The sequence below is a fragment of the Camelina sativa genome, chromosome 12 (genome assembly GCF_000633955.1).
Source record: "Camelina sativa cultivar DH55 chromosome 12, Cs, whole genome shotgun sequence".
Classification (NCBI taxonomy): domain Eukaryota; kingdom Viridiplantae; phylum Streptophyta; class Magnoliopsida; order Brassicales; family Brassicaceae; genus Camelina; species Camelina sativa.
In genome coordinates this window covers 11166622-11187658 of record NC_025696.1, presented here as the reverse complement: position 1 = coordinate 11187658, position 21037 = coordinate 11166622, and the positions used below count along the sequence as shown (strand labels likewise).

General features: G+C 34.3%; 5 protein-coding genes across 8 annotated transcripts in view; all 5 read right to left on the bottom strand.

Annotated features, from left to right (window-relative positions):
* On the bottom strand, nt 4865-7511 carry LOC104733388 (F-box protein At4g22280-like; the record flags this gene model as incomplete). The annotated part of the gene is made up of 5 exons (XM_019233529.1): nt 4865-5125; nt 5200-5333; nt 5481-5757; nt 6031-6235; nt 7264-7511. Coding segments are annotated over 5 exons (1125 nt in total), but the record flags the coding sequence as incomplete, so codon positions are not given.
* Nucleotides 5811-7776, bottom strand: LOC104731282. Its single transcript, XM_019233391.1, has 2 exons — nt 7691-7776; nt 5811-6235 (listed from the first exon to the last, which is right to left on the bottom strand). The coding sequence occupies exon 2, from the start codon at nt 6214-6216 to the stop codon at nt 6013-6015; it is 204 nt and encodes a 67-aa protein (XP_019088936.1). The 5' UTR covers nt 6217-6235; nt 7691-7776; the 3' UTR covers nt 5811-6012.
* On the bottom strand, nt 8380-11293 carry LOC104731281 (uncharacterized membrane protein At1g16860). Its single transcript, XM_010450609.2, has 4 exons — nt 10386-11293; nt 9661-9816; nt 9357-9568; nt 8380-8851 (listed from the first exon to the last, which is right to left on the bottom strand). Exons 1-4 carry the CDS (start codon nt 11151-11153, stop codon nt 8659-8661), a joined length of 1329 nt encoding a protein of 442 aa, XP_010448911.1. The 5' UTR covers nt 11154-11293; the 3' UTR covers nt 8380-8658.
* LOC104731279 (probable carboxylesterase SOBER1-like) overlaps nt 12972-21037 on the bottom strand; it is a 9941-nt gene continuing 1875 nt past the window's right edge. The window contains exons 1-6 of one of the 2 annotated variants that reach the window (XM_010450604.2): nt 14427-14793; nt 14112-14164; nt 13908-14031; nt 13693-13814; nt 13488-13595; nt 12976-13340 (exon numbers count right to left, since the gene is read on the bottom strand). In XM_010450604.2, coding sequence (XP_010448906.1) covers nt 13242-13340; nt 13488-13595; nt 13693-13814; nt 13908-14031; nt 14112-14164; nt 14427-14715 — 795 coding nt within the window. In that variant the 5' untranslated portion in view covers nt 14716-14793 and the 3' untranslated portion in view covers nt 12976-13241. Of the gene's footprint in view, nt 13341-13487; nt 13596-13692; nt 13815-13907; nt 14032-14111; nt 14165-14426; nt 14794-21037 lie in introns of those variants that run through there. The other variant, XM_010450605.2, reaches the window with a different exon arrangement.
* LOC104731280 lies at nt 16898-20955 on the bottom strand. 3 transcript variants are annotated; one of them, XR_758576.2, is made up of 3 exons: nt 20293-20955; nt 19867-19942; nt 16898-17906 (listed from the first exon to the last, which is right to left on the bottom strand). XR_758576.2 is itself a non-coding variant. In XM_010450608.2 (3 exons), exons 1-3 carry the CDS (start codon nt 20709-20711, stop codon nt 17903-17905), a joined length of 501 nt encoding a protein of 166 aa, XP_010448910.1. In that variant the 5' UTR covers nt 20712-20955; the 3' UTR covers nt 16898-17902. The 3 variants fall into 3 exon arrangements, 1 of the variants encoding a protein (XP_010448910.1); XR_758577.2 differs by having other exon boundaries at nt 20299-20955; XM_010450608.2 differs by having other exon boundaries at nt 19867-19950; nt 20299-20955.

Here is a 21037-nt window from a genome sequence, read left to right as displayed (position 1 = left end):
TGCCATGTGTTATACAAAAACTTTGTTTCAACAAATTTTAAAATTAAATAAGATAATTATAAGAAATAAAACATTTAAGCAATTTTAATAAATATAAAAAGATAATTCTTATATGTATATAAAAAGATAATACTAATCCTAATTTTAAATTACTAATTCTACAAGAAAATAATTAAGGAAACTAAACAATTAATTTATATTATACCATAATTAATAAAATCATACTATCAATAATTAATCATAAAAGAAAAAATGATTTTAGATATTCACCATTATATAAACAAATAAATTGTTGTCAATTTTAAAGATTATAGTTTTTGCCATGTGTTAACAAAAACTTTGTTTCAACAAGTTTTAAAATTAATAAGATAATTATAAGAAATAAAACATTTAAGCAATTTTAATAAATATAAAAAGATAATTCTTATATGTATATAAAAAGATAATACTAATCCTAATTTTAAATTACTAATCTATAAGAAAATAATTAAGGAAACTATACAATTAATTTATGTAATACCATAATTAATAAAATTATACTATCAATAATTAATCATAAAAGAAATTTTAGATATTCACCATTATATAAACAAATAACTTGTTGTCAATTTTAAAGATTAGAGATTTTGCCATGTGTTATACAAAAACTTTGTTTCAACAAATTTTAATATTAATAAAATAATTATAAAGAAAGAAAATATTTAAGCAATTTTAATAAATATAAAAAGATAATTCTTATATGTATATAAAAAGATAATTCTTATATGTATATAAAAAGATAATTCTTATATGTATATAAAAAGATAATGCTAATCCTAATTTTAAATTACTAATTCTATAAGAAAATTAATTAAGGTAATTATACAAATAATTTATATAATACCATAATAAATAAATTATACTATCAATAATAAATCATAAAAGAAAAATGATTTTAGAAATTCACCTTTATATAAACAAATAAATTGTTGTTATAGTTTTTTTAAATACACCACCATTAAACTTTGTTATATTATGAAAGCTATATGTGTGCAATTTTATGAACTATATTAATTATATTTTCTCTCTTTTTTTTTTTGTCAAAATTTAACTATGAGATCAAACTTTTGAAAATATATGTATCTATATGTTTACGTAAATTAGAGCATATATTTACATATTATGTATATATATAAAATTTCTTGGAAGTAAATTTACCTTTGTTTTTTTTTAACAAAAAAAAAAGTAAATTTACCATTAAATTCATAAAAATTTGAGGAAAATTAATAAACGGAATTTTTGATATTGTTACTTTTTCAATTATGAGATAATATTAGTCTTTAGTTTTTTCTTTGAGAATTATGTTTCACTAATTTTTTTTTAATATTAAGCAAAATATAACTTTGATACAATGCACATATTTTTTGATTTGAAAATTTTAATTGTTGTTTATCGGGAGTGAATACATATAATTAAAATATAATAATATACAGTAAAATTGTATTGCAAAATGGAGTGTGTAAACTATAAATCCTGTTTCGATTGGTTCTAATTTTTAGTATTGTTCTAGTTTTAAAGTCTTGTAAGTAATAATAAAGCAATTAGGTAAAAAAGTTTATTTATTTAGCTTTTGGGCTTTAATTTTGGGTTTTGATTGATGCCCAAAAGTAGAAATATGAAGTATATGATTCTATGGCAAAATCTTGGCTTTAATTGCGTTTGATTTTGTTTTTTGATTTTTTCAGAAATTGATGATAAGCATTAATTTTTACCACCTTTCTTTCTTCTTGCTAGTCAAAATTATTTGTTCACACAGAAAGAGTGAATCTAGTTTTTTAAATTTGACTCTAAGATAAATCTCTTTACTCAGTTTTTGGGATATCGTAGTAAACATGTACAGTAAAACCTCTATAAATTAATAAACATTATAAATTAATAAATTTTGCTTGCCCCAAGTCGGACCAGTGTAAAGAATAACAAAACTCGATAAGAAAATAAGATAATATTTTTTTTTGAAATTTTCATGTAAAATATGATTCCAATAATATTATAAATTAATAATTATGTATTTAATATATATATATATATATATGCTGATGTAATAATAATGTATGCTTTAAAAATTTGAATTTTTTCTTAAAAGTCATATCTATAAAACAATATTGTATTTTCAAAGTATAATGATATAAATTGCTCTATAACATGCCATAAAAATAGCTAGATATACATCATTTTCATTTTGTTAGTTTTATAAGCTATTAAAATAAGATGATTTATGTTATTGATTATAAATTTTTATTTATGTATGTCATGTGTATAAGATAATATGTTTATAGTAGAGAATTTGTTAAAAATACCCCTTTTGACCATTTTTATTTTTGTCCTCCTTTAATTTTTATTGACCATTTTACCTTTAGATAAAAATATTTTAATCAATAAAAAGAAAAACAAAATTTTTACGCCAAAAGAATTTCGGACATATTTTCCCGCAAAAAAAATTTCGAAAAAAAATTCCTGCCAAAAAAAAATTTTGATAAAAAAATTCGATAAAATATATCTCCCGCAAAAAAAAATTTACAAGGTTTTTAAAATGTTTTTATAAGGTTTCTACTTATAAAAGCCTTATAAACATCTTGTAAACGCTTTTACAAGATTTTTAAAAGAGTTTTTAAAAGGTTTTTCAAAGGTTTACAAGTTTTTTAAAAGCGTTTACAAAGTGTTTAAAAACCTTGTAAAAGCGTTTACAAGGTTTTTAAACACCTTGTAAACACTTTTACAAAGTTTTAAAAATCGTTTACAATGTTTTTATAAGATATAAATTTCAAAAATTTTTGCGGGAAAATTTTTTTTGGCGGGAAAAAACATTTTGACAGGAATTTTTTTTCGATTTTGGCGAGAATTTTATTTTATTTTTTGGTAGGAAATTTTTTTGATTTTGGTGATTGTACATTCTTGTTGTCATTCAAAGAAATGGTGATTTGGTCATATTGTACATAAAGAGTGGTAGTTTTAAAAATGATCAACATGAAAGGGTATTTTTAAAATAGGACATTGAAAAATGGGTATTTTTGAGAATGCCCATTTATAGTATTTGTATTTTTTTGTCAATAATGGTTTTTAAACATTACAATTCAATCTCAAAACAAATAAAATTTATAATATTTGAAATTCTAATCTTATTTAGCTAAAATTGTCTCAATTTATAATTTTTAAAATTTGAACAATTCAAACATATATCTATAAATTAATTTATAGTATAAAGTAATAATTATTAATTTATCTATAAATTAATATCACTATAAATTAATAAAATGTGATGGTCTTGACATTATTAATTTATAGAGGTTTTTGCTAATCACAAAATTGTGATTCTAGATATTGATGTTTTACTGTATATGGCTAATCACAAAATTGTGATTCTAGATATTGATCACGGTGAAAACTACAACCACCGCTTTTGATAATCATCATCTCTATGTTCAGGCAAACGATATAAAAATTACTTTACAGTTTGCAAACACTTGTTAATAAGAATTTTGCTTCCACGTCTAATGTCATTTGCGATTAATCTCTCAACATATATCCGAAATGAGACAGAGACAAATGGAACGTGGCGGATCCAGGAGAGTTTTGAACCTGGGGCACATATTATTAATATATCTAAAAATTAATACATAAGTATACTATATGATAAAAATATGCAGCAAAAAGGTAAAAAATTCGGTACATGGTGGCATCGAACACTCAAACAGTTAAAACAGATAATTATTGCACATAGTTACTAAATAATACATAATAATAGTGTGGGGCACGTGCCCCCACATACTTACACAGTTGTACTGTAGATCCGCCACACTAGTCGTGGACCGTGGTAATTAAACTTACGAATTAGGATAATACAAGAATATAGTCATAATTAGATGGAAACATAATAATTATTTTTAACAGAAAATAGCATTTACATTTTGGTGCTTTATCTACACATAAACCCCAATAGAAGGGGCAAAAAGAAAAAACTAATAGGATCATCATCGCAAAAGGCAAAGCCCATTTGGTTTTCTTTTTGAACCAATTTGGCTCTCCTCTCTTCTTCTTTCAGTCTCGTGAGCCTAACTCTTGTAGCATTTATATATTGAATATCGGGCAAAAGAAGCATTACATACATATTGGTTTCATCAGACAGGAATGACATCAGCGTTTTGATTCTCGTCGCAGGTGCCATCTGCATAGGTCGAAAGGAGGCAGTGCCACCACCTGCAGCCACTGGAAACTGCTTCTGCCGGAGGAACTATCATCAGGAGATTGTCATGTCTTCTTACCATCCCCATCACGCTCACCATGCTTCCTTCTTTTATGTATATCTGATCATCACACACAATCAAATATGATGATTGAAATCAATAACAAAAGGGTTATCTCTTAACTGCAAATGTGAAACCAATGAGAGTAGTCAAAATAGATCTTTCCTTGTACTAACAAAATGGTGACTCTGGGGTCTGACTAACTTTAGTCCTTACTCTGGTGATTCTTCAAATTTATCAAACACTGATGTGAGATGTATAAGCCGTTTACTTTGACATAAGTTAACGGGTTACTTCCCACTACACATGTTTCATCACATCTTTTTCCATGATTGTGACTTTTTAGTGTGGAATAAAAATCCATTGGTACCAGTCATATATAGTTTTATATAGATGTCTGATCTGTTTGAACGAACTCAAAGTTGCTGACTTTATTTATGTTTAGTCATGTAGAGTGATGAATAAAGATCCGCAAAAGTTAGGTTTATTGATGCATATTTGAAGTTCTTATCAAAGGGAGCAATATGTGAACATGCTTTCTCTGTACTTTCAGTTTTAAACTTCCAAGAGACTATATTAGTGAACTAGGAGGTAACAAACTTGATCTGGATCTTGCAACTGGACGGTCTAGGAACCATTAGCAGATCTTTGGTGATTCGGGACTTTTCGTCGTCGTTTATTGCATAAGCACGAACTTTCACAAGCTCAAGACATGATAGTTTCTTTAGCAAATGTTTCATATTCTCTAGCTCTCCAGTCATTCCTCTATACTCAGTTATCTTCAATACTTTCACAGGACATGAATGTCCAAATTCTTGTTCATATTCACGGGCGTAATATGGACCCTGAAATGAAACACGAGGGGAATATTAGCGACCTGAGTTTGACCGTGATAAGATTTCGAGGGTTTTGGTTATACCTTGAGGACGAGGGTCTGTAGATTCGGAGATTTTTCAAGAAGTATTGGCAGATGTTCCCAACAGTAGTAGAGTGGATCATGTGTAATAGATAAACGAGACAGTTTGCTGAACACTGGGATTACTTCACGGAAATAACGGAATACCGAAAACAAAGTAATAAAATATTAACTAGTCACTAACCAATTGCAATCTTTGGATCCAAACACCTTAAGAGAAAGATTTTGGTTCCTAAACTTTTAACTTCCATGCAAATAATATGAAAGGAAAATGAAAAAGAGATCATTCTTTACCAGACTAGTAGTAGCACCAGATAACTCCAAGGTCTCAACGTTTCGTAACCCCTTAAACAGATTTGTTGGGTTGCTATAACCAATAGTGAGATAAAGATCAAGCTTAGCTTCGACAAGGGAGTCAAGATTCACAAACGGATAGTCTTTTGAAACTATATCAGAGTATTCTAAGTAGGCAAGACTCGGTGTATCTAAAGTCATGTCCCAATACTTCGAACGCTCAGTACAGAGATAAGTAAGTTTCTTAGACCATGGGCATTGGTTGTCCTTCATTTTTGGTCCCCCAATTATAATAGTAATATTTTGAAAGGTTCTTATTCTTAATATGAGCATTAGTGTCTATTTGTCAAGAACATTAAAAACATGTCCTGATCAGAATTCTCTTGTTTAAAACACTGTATTAGGGATTGGACTGAGACTCAAACACAGATACCAATCTGACGAACGAGAGTGAAGTAAAGAACTTTGAAGACAAAAGATAAACAACAACGAGTTTGGTTGGACATAACAAGCCGGTGAGGATTAGACTTTAGATGGAACCTTGGTGTCAGTCTCAACTGGTTTTTGGCCTTCGAACTTGTCAATAGCCACCTGAAGTTCGTCCGTGCCACCAACAGCCCTCATTGTGTAGAAGTATACCCCAAAAACAAAAGCCGTTAATCCTCCCGCTACAACAGTGTTCTTGCTTTTTGGACCAAGGTAACTAAAACCTGGAAATCCAGCCATTGTTTTTAAAGTCTTAAACCTGCAACATTCAAGAAAGTGTAAAAATTGTCACATGTTACAGAACAGACCCCAAGTATGCAAAGTCTTAGCTAACTGTTCAATCTATACAAATCACAGGATGAGTAACTAAAGAGAACTCCGAAACATGTATATAACAACACTTCTAATTACTCCTTTTAACATAGCAGAACTGAGACTCCAGAAGCTCTGAGGCCATCGTAGAACATTGACATATATTGTTCATATAGTGAAAACACAAAAATCAAAATCGATTGAATAGAAAGACCCTTCCAATTGTTAATGCTCATCCTAAGAACTACAACGCCAAGACAAAAGTGACAGTGCTCTAAGCACAAGAAAATCAAAGATGAGTAACATCATGGTGTGAAGATTGCAAAACATTACAGCAAAAAAAGAACTCTTCTTTTGCATTATAATGGAGACTGGATAGAACAATTCAATCAGCTGCTCACCAGGTGCATCAGTTTAAACATATTTGTTCACAAGCTTATAACAATCGGCTCAAATCAGATGCTTTTTTAGCTTCCAATTAATCATCAACCACAGTCAAAATCAAAATTAAAGCAGAAATAAAAGCATTACAGACTCTAATTCTACATCTACAAATCCAAAGCTAGCATCTTTTAATCCCAACTGATGGAAGAACTCAAACCCAGATCAAGATGCCAAAAATAAAACCAGAGCAGAATCTATCAAGCAAAAAAACTGGATCTTTTGAACAAATGAGTCAAAAGGATCACAAAATTAAAATGGAAACGAACCTGATGCTTTATGTTTTCGCAGATTACTCGAAAAATCCGATAGAGATACAGAAAGCTGATTTCTTTTTGGCTTCCACAAAGAATGCGACAGAACGGCTTTGGTAATTCGTCAAGAACATCCGGTGAGAAGAACGGATTGGCTTTCGTGAAATCGTCGAGGATGTGTATCGGTTTGTCGTCTCCGTCGAGAGAAAAGAAAGAAGTCGAAGTAATTTTTTCTCTGGAAAATGTTTTCGTTTAATCCTAGACAAATTCTACAGCCAATCACAATAAAGCACGTGTCGAAGTCGACGGACAAAAAACGTCCACAAAATCGATGAAACTTTGTCCTCCACCCACTTCTTGATCATCTAAATGAAGATTGGTTCTGTAGGCAAACAGATAACGCCATCGCTTTGAGAGGACAGATGTTGAAGTAGCTTCATTGAACGGAAGGAAAGATAGAATGTGGCAAATAATATCATCTGATAGATCGTTGATCAGTGAAATTTGGACAAACCAACCAGTTGAAAATCAAAGGAAGCAGGTGCAGAATAAAAGTATTCTGCTTTACAAGCAAACAACGAAATTGACCAATTAATCAACTCAATACTCGATAGTTCGATTCAAAGACTAACCAAATCAATCCGATGGGATCGGAAGAAACAAAAAATTAAATCCGTCATAGTTTATACGGTGAGCAGAAAACTAACCAGGAGGGATCTCAAGAGAGACAGGGACTCAGGAGTTACAGGACAGAAAGAAAGAAGGAAGCGTGCTCTTCTGTTTACCATTTTATTGCTTTTTCTAACAAACACTAGTAATTAGGTAAAAATGTTTACTTCTTTAACTTTTGGGCTTTAGTTTTGGGTTTGATTGAGGCCCAAATGTAGAAATCTTTGCTTAATCGCGTTTGATTTTGTTTTTTCAGAAATTTGATGTAAGCATAAGTTTTACCATTTTTCGTTTTTTTTCCTGAAGGTAGGAGAAAAGAAAGTTGAGGCATTTCGAATTGTTTGTTGACACAGACAAAGTCAGGGAAAACTTCTGAATTCTTTCTTATTGCTAGTCAAAATTATTTGTTCATACAGGGAGAGTGAATCTATTTTCTTAAATTTGACTCTACGGTAAATCTCTCTACTCAGTTTTTGAGACATCGTAGTAAACATTATATATGGCTAATCACAAAATTGCGATCCTAGATTTTGATCACAGTGAAAATTACAACCACCGCTTTTGACAATCATAATCTCTATGTTCAGGCAAACGATATAAAAAGTTTGCAAACACTTGTTATCTGTTAATAAAACTTGCTTCCACGTCCCATCCCATGTCTTTTCCAACATAAATCCGAAATGAGACGGAGACAAATGGAACGTTAGGGGAATTAGACTTAAGATAATACAAGAATATAATCATAATTAGATGGAAACATAATAATTATTTTTAACAGAAAATAGCATTTACATTTTGGTGCTTTATCTACACATAAACCCCCATAGAAGGGGCAAAAAAAAAAACTAATAGGATCATCATCGCAAAAGGCAAAGCCCATTGGTTTCCTTTTTGAACCAATTCGGCTCTCCTCTCATTCCTCTCTTCTTCCTTCAGTCTCGTGAGCCTAACTCTTGTAGCAATATATTGAATATCGGGCAAAAGAAGCATTACATACATATTGGTTTCAGACAGGAATGACATCAGCGTTTTGATTCTCTTCGCAGGTGATGATCAGGCCATCTGCGTAGGTCGAAAGGAGGCAGTGCCACCACCTGCAGCCACTGGAGACTGCTTCTGCCGGAGGACCTATCATCAGAACGTTGTCGTGTCTTCTTACCATCCCCATCACGCTCACCGTGCTTCCTTCTTTTATGTATCTGATTATTACACACAATCAAATATGATTGAAATCAATAAGAAAGGGTTACCTTTCATTGCAAATGTGAAACCAATGAGCTTTTTTGTGTGCAATACCAAGATGAGAGTAGTCAAAATAGATCATTCCTTTGTACTAACAAAATGGTGACTTTGGGGTCTGACTAACTTTAATCCTAATTCAACCTTCTAAGAATCTAAGCCCTATAACTTCAGATTTATCAAACACTGATGTGAGATGTTTAAGCCGTTTACTTTGACATAAGTTAACGGTTTTTTTCCCACTATACATGTTTCATCACATCTTTTTCCATGATTGTGACTGTTACTGTGGAAAAAAAAATCCATTGGTACCAGTCAAAGTAAACGCCTACATCTACAGTCTGAGAGTATACACTTTCAATCTTACTGAACTCATGGTTTAGAAGGTCGTATTTTATTCAAGTAAAATCTATATATTTCAAGGTTTGGACAGTGACTCTAACAAAAGTATCAAGATTCACATACCCTTCTTTGAGGCGCATGACTCGGTCATCGGCTGAGAGGTTGCGATCCGACAACCACTTCAAGAAGGTGGGAGATTTATCTTTGTTCTGCGCTGTTACGTTAGCCACTGTCGCCGGTTTGACAAAAGGAGAAACTTTTGATCCATATCCTGCTTTTACTAGCGCTCGCAATCCAGATTGGAAATCTGATATGTAGAAATCCGACACGTATTTCTGCCAACCACAACAAGATTCATCAAACTTAACCATCTCCTCCTTTCACATAAAATCTTGGAAACCTGATGACCAAAGAAGAAGAAACTAACCTCAGCATGTCTACAACCCCAAGAAAAGCATCGATGTTTAGGGTTTGCGGATTTCCCACCAAAACCTTTGTACTCATACAACTCCGTGGATACATAAACGCATCTTGGTGTCCTTTGGTATGAAGACTCCAAAGGAATGCTTCCACATGTCACAACCTACATACAAAAAAAAACAACATTTCAAGCAAAACAAGAAATACACCAATGACCATCACTACCATATTTAACCATATCTACAGCAACATTGTTATTTCAGAAATTATAAATAGTCTGTACAACGCATTACACTAGCTGTTGACGACTGTACTCCAATCCACAAATACAAAAAAACACCCGTGACTCCAATTTGTCCAATTATAAATGGTCTAGTTTCACTAAAGACTCTTATAAATCTATGCTGAACACAAACGACGAACCCTTTAGTTTAACTAATATAAAATTTCAGACACAGACAAAAGCAAAAATCATCATAAAGCACCCAGAAACATAATGTAGCAAAACAAAAACTAAAATGAAAGTTAATTAAACCCTAAACAGAGATCCAAGCATATGATACATCCATAAGCAAAAAGCCAATGATAGATAATGACATTCTAACTTCACTCAAAAATTGAAAACGATCAAAAAGCTAAATCAGGAAGCAATTAGTTTAACCAGAACAATTAAAGTCACTTACTAAAACTGGGAATTTTTTAAAATCATCTGAAAATTAGGTTTTAACTTACCCCTGTAACCTTAACGAATTGTCCATCAATGGCGCCTCTAAGCTCAGCATCTGGATACTTTTTGATGAAACTCAACAGTCCTTTTCTTCTCCAAACGCAGTTCCAAATCAAAACCACGATTGCTGGACAAACCGCCGCTAAAACCGCCGCAATCACCACAGGTTTCTTAACCGCCACGGTAAGAAACGCTCCCACTAGCAATCCCATCGCGGCCACGATAAGAACCGCCCAAACTACCGCTTTTGGTACTGTAAACCCGACCCGAACCGGGTCTACGTTAAGACTCGTCACCGACGACCCGTATTTAGGCTTGCTCGACGCTAAATTACTCAACTGGTGATCCAATTGACCCGACCTCCTCGACCCGGACAAAATCGGACCGGAAGAACCGAGAGAACCGGAGGTGATTAAACCGGTCGGCTGAAGCTGAGAGAGCGGACCTGAGAATTTCTTAACCGAACCAGAGTTGGGACCAGATCGAACGGATCCACTATTAGGGTTGGAAGAAGAACCGGAGACACGTGGCGGCGCCTGGAGCCTCGAAGTACCTCCGCTGCTATTACCACCGACGATTAACGGCGGCGGTCCTTGAGAATCGACGACGGAGATATCGAACATCCTTCCTAGCTCGCCGGATTTCTTGATGTCGCCTCCGGTGTAAGGCACAGCTCGAGCCGCCATTGTCGGTGGTCGCTCTTTTGGCTGCTCTAGCTTTCCCGATACGTAGAGTCCATTTGGTAGCTGGTGGGATTGGATCCGACCCGCCATTTCTTGAGACAGAGAAGAGAAGAGAGAGAGATAATAAAGCTAAGAATACAGAGAGAAAACTTTACTCTTTGAGTGCTCCAGAAGAGAGAGAGAGAAAGAGAGAGAGTAGTCTCGCGCGTGTAGGTGTGAGTGGCAGTGAAGGTGGAAGGAGAGAAGAAGAAGAAGGACGAAGGATGTGAAATGACGAAAATGGGGTAACTCAGGACTGTGTTATTACGAAGTTGCCACTGTGTGTGTTTCTGAAAACAGACGATTGCGTAATCTTTGAAGTAGGCTAAGTTAGTTAGAAGGTTTTGCTTTTTTCTTGATTGGTTGATTTGTAACAGTAATCGCCTACTTGGCGCTTTTTTTTTTTATTTTACACTTTTTTATCTTTAGTTCAAAAGCTTTACAAATTACCCCACCCCCCCATATTTTTTCCCTATTTCAAAATTTCCAATTTAAAATTTGAAATTCGAAAAAAAAAACAAAATCCAACAACTTTATTTTTAAAAAGAAAATGGAGACTATTGGACTACAGTTTTCTTTTTTTTTTTGGCTTAAAAACTAGAACAATGCTTAGTATAAAGAATTAGCCAACAAACCCCAATCACATGTGAGATCTTTAAGGATTATTTTGGTGTTTGTAAAGATTAGATTACACAAAACAAAACGTATCAATGTCCAATAATTTTTTTGCTTCGATAATTGACAAAACAAAAAAGTGTAGTAAGTAGCCTTTGACCCTTTGTTACAACTTACAGCAATACAAGCGTTGAACTCTAAATTTCGAATTTATGAAACAAAGAAATATAAAGATCGACATTATTTTATTTGTATTTGTAAAAAGAAGATTATTAGAGTTTTGTTGTTCGGGAGTCACAAGAATTGATAGATTCGATCTTTGGTTATTAACAAGAATAAATAGACTTATCTCTGAGTAGGACCATCTTCAACGGCCCAATGCCAGCGTTTCTCATTAATCATAACAAAGTTCATGCACGTAAAATACTTGTTCTTTGTATTTTCCTTGTTACATCTATTGTACAAAACTAAACTGCGAATTTTAAACATTACTTGACTTCACTACACGTGATCAAAGTGTAATGCTAATTAGCATTTTTAATTTTCCGAATGATTGCAATAATTGAAGCCACTATAAAAAATATATACAGTCAGTACAGTACAAATAGACTTAGTAGACTAATGATATATATATATATATATATTTGTTAGCAAATTTTAGCGGCTAGGGTAAAATCAACTTAAATTTGTTTATTAGTGTATAAACTTAAAATGTGTATACATATATAAATATTTGATGGACTTAGATTCTTGTGTAGCTGTCACTATAGTGTGAAGATTCTGTAATATTTGAGATGGTGAAGGGGTAAATGTTGGAAATCACATATAGTCGGTGGGTTGCTATGGGAAGAATCCAAAGGAAGATAATAATATGGGTGCAAATGGGATATTATGTGTTTTGACGAAAATACCCCCGTGCAACAGACCATGCAAACTCACTTGGATTTTTTTGTGTTCTTTTTTGGTCGGATCTTTTTAATAATAATGTTTTTCTTTCACTATTTATATATGGTTTAAAAAACTTAGATATTGACATATGTTTGAAAACTTCATTATTCAGATCCTTCTTTTCATATATGGTGACATTTTTTTGTTGTCTTCTCTTCTACGCTAAATAATTTGTACAGTTACAGTCAGAAAACACCATTTTCACAACAATCTGAAACTATTATATGATGATGGCACTGGCTGCTATTTATCCGACATAGATCTAATCTCTATATCAATTATTGATTTGAATGAAACGTAAGCAACTAAAAAGTTGACTGTTCTCTTTTTTTGAACACATCAAAAGATCCGAGTTGCCAAATTATATAATTCAAATCAATGGAAATTACAACTTCTGTGTGTTACACGAATAGTAAAAGTTTCCATAACCAACGAAACATGACACATTAAACCGAAACCGGTTTTCACGACAGAGAAACTGGACCAGAAGATGAGCTGATGTTATCATTGTTCTTCTAACTGTGATCGATATTAGGATGTTTTCTCGAGTGCAGTAGTGTTGCCTTTTAAAACCATTTAAGAAGAAGACGACGAGCTCTGCATCCGTTGTTTGATCCATGACTCCAGATACTGCAGCTCCTGATTACTGATCGAGTGTCCAAGATCCGGATAAGCCTGCAGATCATAAACAAACTCTCCTCAGTTAAAAATTATCAAGAATCGGTTTCTAAGATCTTTCCATGGTGATCAGTATTTGGATTGATTGTTCTGTCTATAAGATCAAACATGAGTGTTTGATTGAATATCATATTATTATTATACCTTGAATTCACAAGTCACACCAGCTTGTTGAAGAAAAGGAAGAGCTGCTTGACCAGCTTCGAATAGTACAGTCTTGTCATCTATGCCATGAGACCACAAGATTGGTGTCTGCATATTGCAAAATCCGAAGATTCAGAAACCCAAAAAAAACAGTGATCTGACATTTAACCCTTTATAAGAAACCAAAACGAAAACAGATGGAGACCTTTTTAGCATCTTCAGTAAACTGACTGATGATCGAAGAGTTGAATGGAATCCATCCGCTAAAGACTGAACCTCCTCCAAGAGTTTTCGGGTAAAGAAGAACACTAGCCAAGGTTAATGCACCTGCAAGAACATCAAACACATTGTAGAATTTTAGAATCGGGTAAGTAACAATCCATGGGAATGAGCAACTATGGTGGTGCAAAGAGAGATAACCTCCTTGGCTAAATCCACAGATATACACATTTTCCGGATTTATGCCTCCTGCAATCTCTTTATCTATAACAGCATGAACGTTCTTAACCGCTTTAAGCAAACTGCTTTCATCTTTCGGAGAGCCCTACCACATAAAAAAAAGTTGCTTACTTGATGGCATACAAATTGGTTAAGCTACCAAATTAGCAAGTATAAAAGTATTACCGCAGTAAGAGGAAGCTCAGGTATGTCAAACCAAGAAGGCATCACTGCACCATCTGCACAAAACAAATCAAAGCCAATCAATACTTTAGCAAGGACCATACTAAAATCCAAAAGCAAGGCTTACACAATAACGTCAAAAAGCAAACTTCCAATGAGATTGAGACCTAAAAATTCGAATTAGCTTAAGAATACACAATACTTTAGCAAATATCCCAATGCAATAAGCCAAAGTGATCAAAACCTAGAGAAGAACGAAACGCATAACACACCAACTCTAATGATCCCTAAATTAAGATAGTAAAAGGTCAATCGTACAATTGCAGGAGACTGGATTTGATGGAGCAGAAGGGAAGAGCCACTTAGTGTTCCTAAACTCCGGGGACCTAAAAAGCGTTTTGATGGGTTCGTTGGCAGGTCCAGAATCACCAAGCCCGTGAAGCCATAAGATGAAGGTTCGAGCCATAGAGTCTGGGTTCTGTGAAGATGAAGAGGTGGATGACAAGTAAGGATTGTTTTGGAAGAAGAAGATTACGAAGAAGAAGGCAGTGCTCAATAGTGCGGTCGTGAGAAGAACGATCGGTTTCGTCAGTCTACTTGTTCGCATCCCTTCACCATTTTATTTGGAGATCGAACTCTCTCATAAAGCTCTGTTTTTTTTTAATGGAGAATCGAATCAAAGACGATGTCTAAATAACTAAAATGCCCTCAGTGTCAAATTCTTTTAAAGACTTTTTTTGGCTATGTGTTTTCATACCTACTTAAAATTGCAAATGTATTCCAATGTTTGCATATACATATTTCAATCAATACAATCACAAACTCTATGTATTCAAGAACACTTCAGAGTCCAGACCAAACCAGACAATGAGCTTAGAGAATAGTCACTCTTTTATTGTCTTAGGGCATCTTTAAAGGGATAACACTTTTGAGTGTTCTTAGTTTAAATATATTAGGAAAATAATCTAAGAACACTTGTTAAGAACTTTTGCTAAAAAGTTAGTTATAGGGAGAACATGGTTAAGATCATTAGATTTAATAATAAAATATTCTTAAACATATTACAATTATAAAATCTAATAAATTTATTATATAATATTACAATAAAACTTATTACAATTATATAATATTTCTTAAACATTTTTTAAAACTTATAAACTTTTAAAATATAAATATTATAAAAGAACATTTAAATTTCAAACTTATAAAACATATAATAAAATTCATAATACAATACCAAATATTAATGAAACAACAAAACATTATAAATAAAATTTTGAAAAAAAAACAAACAAACATATTACTTAATTAATTAAACAAGACAAACATTTTATTTAATTAATACATAGTTTAAGGTCCAAATTTATTCCATATATGCTCAATCAAATCCTCCTTTAAATTTTGATGTGCTTGTCTATCACGGATCATTGTATGGCCATCACCTAATCCCTCAAGATTTGAAGACATATTTACCGAAAACGTTAGATCCGGAGTAGTTCCAGTTCCATCATCTTGTTGGAATTCTTGTTCGTCATAGAGTGTGTATGAATCCCGTTCATCTTCGACAATCATATTATGGAGTATTAGACATGCTCTCATAATATATGCAATTTTACCCTTTGACCATAAAAGAGCTGGATTCTTAACCATGGCGAATCTAGATTGCAGGACTCCAAATGCACGCTCAATATCTTTTCGTGCACCTTCTTGACGTTCTGCAAACAATCGATGCTTTGGATGTTGTGGATGTGGGATGGATTTAGCAAATGTTGCCCACTCGGGGTAAATACCATCCGTCAGATAGTAAGCCAAATTATACTCATTTCCGTTAACATAGTACGTAACTTCGGGAGCTCGACCGTAAATAATGTCATTAAATACTGGTGATTGATCAAGAACATTTAAATCGTTACAAGTACCTGGAGCTCCAAAAAATGCGTGCCATATCCAGAGATCTTGTGAAGCTACCGCCTCCAAAACAATTGTTGGCTTACCGGTGCCTCGTGAATACATTCCTTTCCAAGCGGTTGGGCAATTTTTCCACTTCCAGTGCATACAGTCGATGCTTCCAACCATCCCGGGAAAACCCCGCTTTTCTCCATAAAAGAGTAGCCTTTCAAGATCCTCTGGTGTGGGTCGGCGTAGGTATTCAGCGCCAAACAAGTCAACTATTCCGACGACGAAATGTTCCAAACATTGACGAGCAGTACATTCAGCAAGACGTATATATTCGTCAACCGAGTCCGTTGCAGCCCCATATGCTAATAGTCGAATTGCTGCAGTACATTGTTGTAGCGGTGAAAGACCATTCCGGAAGGTTGCATCCCTTTTTGGCTTAAAATATGGAACTTCTTCACTGAGACGATTCACAATACGCAAGAACAACGGTTTGTTCATTCGAAACCGTCGGCGGAATTGGTGAGCATTGTATGTCGGATTATCAGAAAAATAATCGTTCCACAAACGGTCATGGCCTTCTTCGCGTTTACTATCGATATATGTATGTGGTTTCCTTTCGACAGGAGTTTTCTCTTCAACAGCTTGAAATTGGTTTCTAAATTGCTCTTGAAAGTATTGGTTTAAACTATCATTATTGGGATCATAATGATAGTGAAAATTGTTAGAAGAAGATGCCATGAAAGGCTTGAGAAAGAAAGTGTTTTTGGTAAGAGAAATAAAATGGATTGATTTTGAATAAGATGAACAAAAGAGAGAGCTTTAAAGAAAGAGAGAAGAGAAAATATATGTAATTGTTTGTATGATTTGATCTTGATCTCTTCGCATATATATAGAACAAGAGTGAGTTGTTTGTAAATTAAGCATGTGACGAACAAGGACCAAGTGACTCTGTGACTTTGTGACAAGGCAAACAAATAAAAACAAAACCATGTGACTCAAACTCAGCACCACCAAGTACATGTAAATACATGTGACTCAAACGGACAAACTCAAAAAACATAAGTGACTCTGTCCAAACAAAGCAAACACATACATGTAAATACATGTGACTCAAACGGACAAACTCAAAAAACATAAGTGACTCTGTCCAAACAAAGCAAACACATACATGTAAATACATGTGACTCAAACGGACAAACTCAAAAAACATAAGTGACTCTGTCCAAACAAAGCAAACACATACATGTAAATACATGTGACTCAAACGGACAAACTCAAAAAACATAAGTGACTCTGTCCAAACAAAGCAAACACATACATGTAAATACATGTGACTCAAACGGACAAACTCAAAAAACATAAGTGACTCTGTCCAAACAAAGCAAACACATACATGTAAATACATGTGACTCAAACGGACAAACTCAAAAAACATAAGTGACTCTGTCCAAACAAAGCAAACACATACATGTAAATACATGTGACTCAAACGGACAAACTCAAACTCAGTAAACAACATCCCAAACTTTACTTGAGCCTCTGATAGACGTGGTCCTTCAGGTGCATGACTTGGTCCTTGAGCTGGATCACCAAAAGCTTGAGCTGGATCATTTGGTCGTTGAGCTGGATCACTTGGTCCTTGAGCTCAACGATCACTTGGTCGTTACGCTGGTTGACTTGGTCGTTCGGCTGGTTCGTAAGACTAGGTCATCCAACCTCGGCTGGTTGTGTCACATGAGCAGGTAGTGGAACCAATACCTCATGGTTCGTAAGACTAGGTCGTCCAACTGATGGTGTAGGTTCATAGTAACATGTCTCAGCCTCTGATTCTGAATCATCACTATAGTCTAGTGGGCTGTTTATGCCATAGTCATAATCAGAGAACATATCTTCGTCTACCTGAAAATAAAAACATATGCGTATTAGACATATGCGTATTCATTAAACGTATGCGTATTAGACATATGCGTATTCATTAAACGTATGCGTATTCATTAAACATATGCGTATTAGAACATAATAACATATGCGTATTCATTAAAAACAAATAAACATAGGGTTACACAAACATAGGATTAAAACATAAAAACAGAGGATTAAAACATAAAAACATAGGATTAAAACATAAAAACAGAGGATTAAAACATAAAAACATAGGATTAAAACATAAAAACCGAGGATTAAAACATAAAAACATATGATTAAAACATAAAAACATTGGACTAACATAGTTAAAACAAACAAGCATACACTCCAGCGGACATTAGCTAATTCTTCTAAGTTAAAAAAGTTCCGCCATTAACTTCTTCTTTAGGGCTTTTTCATCATCATCTAGGGTTTCATTCTTGGCAAGTAGAGTGTCAAGAATGGACATCTTTTGGAGTTGTTTCATGCCCTCTAGGTCTTTCTGTTTTATCTCCCACATGTTACTAAACTCAGCAGATGGTGTAGCCTTCTCTTTGCCTTTGCTCTTAACTTTTTTTGATGCCTTTATGCCCGGAGGCCTGCTCTCGTGCTCACCAACGACAGAACCTGTAGATCCAGCAGCTTCATCAGCTTTCCTTTTGCTCGAACTGGTTGTTTTGGGAGTGGGGTTCATCGTCTCGAGGTTAGCCCATTTCTGCTCAAAGCGTAGCACACTCCACGCATACTCCAAAGCAAACTTCTTCTTGTACAGCTTGAAATATATTTGGTGAGCATTTTGTAAAACGTCAACATCATTCATGCCACTTGCTTTCTCACGCTCTGCCCTGCAAAAGCTCCACAGAATTGGCTTACTTCCTTACTGACTTTTTGCCATCTTTGTCTACAATGTTCAGCAAGCCTAGACTCAGCACCACCAAGTACATGACTACTTGTTTCGTAGTATTTTCCTATACGGTTCCAAAAGGACACTGCCTTCTGGCCATTCCCAACAACAGAATCCTTCGATGTGTTCAACCAAGCGCTTATCAGCACCAAGTCATCTTGTGCGGTCCATAAGCGTCTCTCCCTACGCTGTTCAACAGTCGCTTCTGATTGACTAGGAGGTATAGGCGGCTGTGAACTAGTTTGTGAACTAAAAGCAGGGATTTGAGACGAATCAGTGTTTATATTGGGAGCAAAGCTGTCATATGGGAAGTTAAGAAGGCTAAAGTATGATTGAGACTGACTGTTAGGAGTGTTGTTTGATGCCATAGGATAATCAGACTTAAAGAAGGAAGAAAGTTAACTAAGGAAGAAGCTTAAAGAAGAAAGAAGCATAAAGAAGGAAGAAGCTTAAAGAATGAAGAAGCTTAAACGGGATGGAAGAAGCTTAAGGAAAGGAAGAAGCTTAAAGAAGGAAGAAGCTTAAAGACGATGGATGTAAGAAGCTTAAAACGATGGGTGTAATATTCTGAAGGTAAGAGGATCATTAAATCAAAAGTATTTTGTTGTTAGGGCCTTTAAATTCTCAATAACCATTACCTACTTCAGTCAAATCAGAAGTAAATATAGGTCATTGAGTGTTTTTTAAAAAAATTTCAAAGTTTTAAAGTTTAAAAAATGTTCTCAGTCTCGCAAGTAGTTAAAATTTAACTCAGTCTAGCAAGAACACTCAAGTACAACAAATATAACTCAGTCTCGCAAGAACAAAAACTAATCATACTACCTAAACCACTACTTTTAATGCTTTCATATATAACTCAGTCTCGCAAGTTTTAAAATTTAAACTACTACCTAAAACACAACACCAATCAAATCATCCAAGTTTTAATCAAACCTTAATCAAACAAGCACAAAATAAACCTAATCTCGTAAGAAAAAAATAACCGAAATCAAACAAGCAAGAAATAAACCAAATCAACCGACAATCCCAACACTGTCTATATACACTAACCTTGAGATTCCTATCGTTTGATGATGCAGGTTTGATGATCCTTCTCCTCGATTTAATTTCCAATGTTTAATCTCACCTAGAAGCCTCATCAAAGAAACAAGCAAAATGGATTAATCATTACTGTAAATTCACTCAAACATAAGCGAAATACTGTAACAACACACGAGACTCAAGCAAAAGCGATAAACCATTACTGCAAATTCACTCAAACATAATCAAAATTGACTCACAAGGTTTGACTGTAACAATACACGCGACTCAAAATTGACTCAAACAACACACGAGACTCAAAATTGACTCAAACAAATCCTATGTTAATCAAAACTTTGCCAGATGAGACTAAATCCTAACCTAATTCAAATATTTTCAAAGATTTCAATGCCCTAAATCGATGACAGATCCATGAAACCAAGAAGATGATATTACCTTTACCTTTGTTCGCCGGAGGTGAGACGAGACAGACGAGACGCCGGAGACAGATGAGACGCCGGAGACAAACGAGATGAGTAGACGGTAAAGAGATCGCCGACGAGACAGAGGAGACAGCGGCAAAGGAGGAGACTACGAGATCTCTTGCAGAGAAGGTGAGGAGCTTCGCAAGACAGCCGAGAAAGTCGAGAGGAAGAGCTTGCAGAGATGCCGGACACAGACGAGACAGCGGAGACGGTTACGAAGAGATCGGCACTGAAATCGCCCTTTGAAGACCAAAGAAGATGAACCCTAGGTCGATAAAACCAAAAAAGTTGAAACCAAATAAAACTCTCGACCCCCAAATAATTCTTTCCAATACCATTTGGACACGTCACAGAAGAACACACCTCACAACAGTTCGGAAATAAGAACATGTTTTATGCTCTAAGCCCAATTTCGAATTTTTTTAAATACAAATATACCCAAGCACACCCATAAAGATGGCCCGATAAAGATGGCCTTAGGTACAGACGTACAGTTATTAACTTGAGTGGAACAAATCTTTAAGACAATTAAGTTGAAGACAAGTAGGCGACGACGAACTCTTCAACCGTCTCTTGAACCATGACTCTATATACTTGAGCTCCTTATTGCTGATTGAGTGCCCAAGACCAGGATATGACTGCAGATAAACAAATGACATTAGAAAATTAATGGTACATTGGATTTCTTCTATTATGCATTTGTCTTGTATAGTATG

Coding starts and splice junctions, on each gene's coding strand:
- LOC104731282 (XM_019233391.1), bottom strand. CDS start 6,216: ATGGCTGGATTTCCAGGTTTTAGTTACCTTGGTCCAAAAAGCAAGAAC.
- LOC104731281 (XM_010450609.2), bottom strand. CDS start 11,153: ATGGCGGGTCGGATCCAATCCCACCAGCTACCAAATGGACTCTACGTA. Junction 9,817..10,385: donor AATTCGTTAAGGTTACAGGG/GTAAGTTAAAAC, acceptor TTTTGTATGTAG/GTTGTGACATGTGGAAGCAT. Junction 8,852..9,356: donor GTCATGCGCCTCAAAGAAGG/GTATGTGAATCT, acceptor TGTAATAATCAG/ATACATAAAAGAAGGAAGCA.
- LOC104731280 (XM_010450608.2), bottom strand. CDS start 20,711: ATGTTCTTATTTCCGAACTGTTGTGAGGTGTGTTCTTCTGTGACGTGT. Junction 19,951..20,298: donor CTCACCTCCGGCGAACAAAG/GTAAAGGTAATA, acceptor TTCTTTGATGAG/GCTTCTAGGTGAGATTAAAC.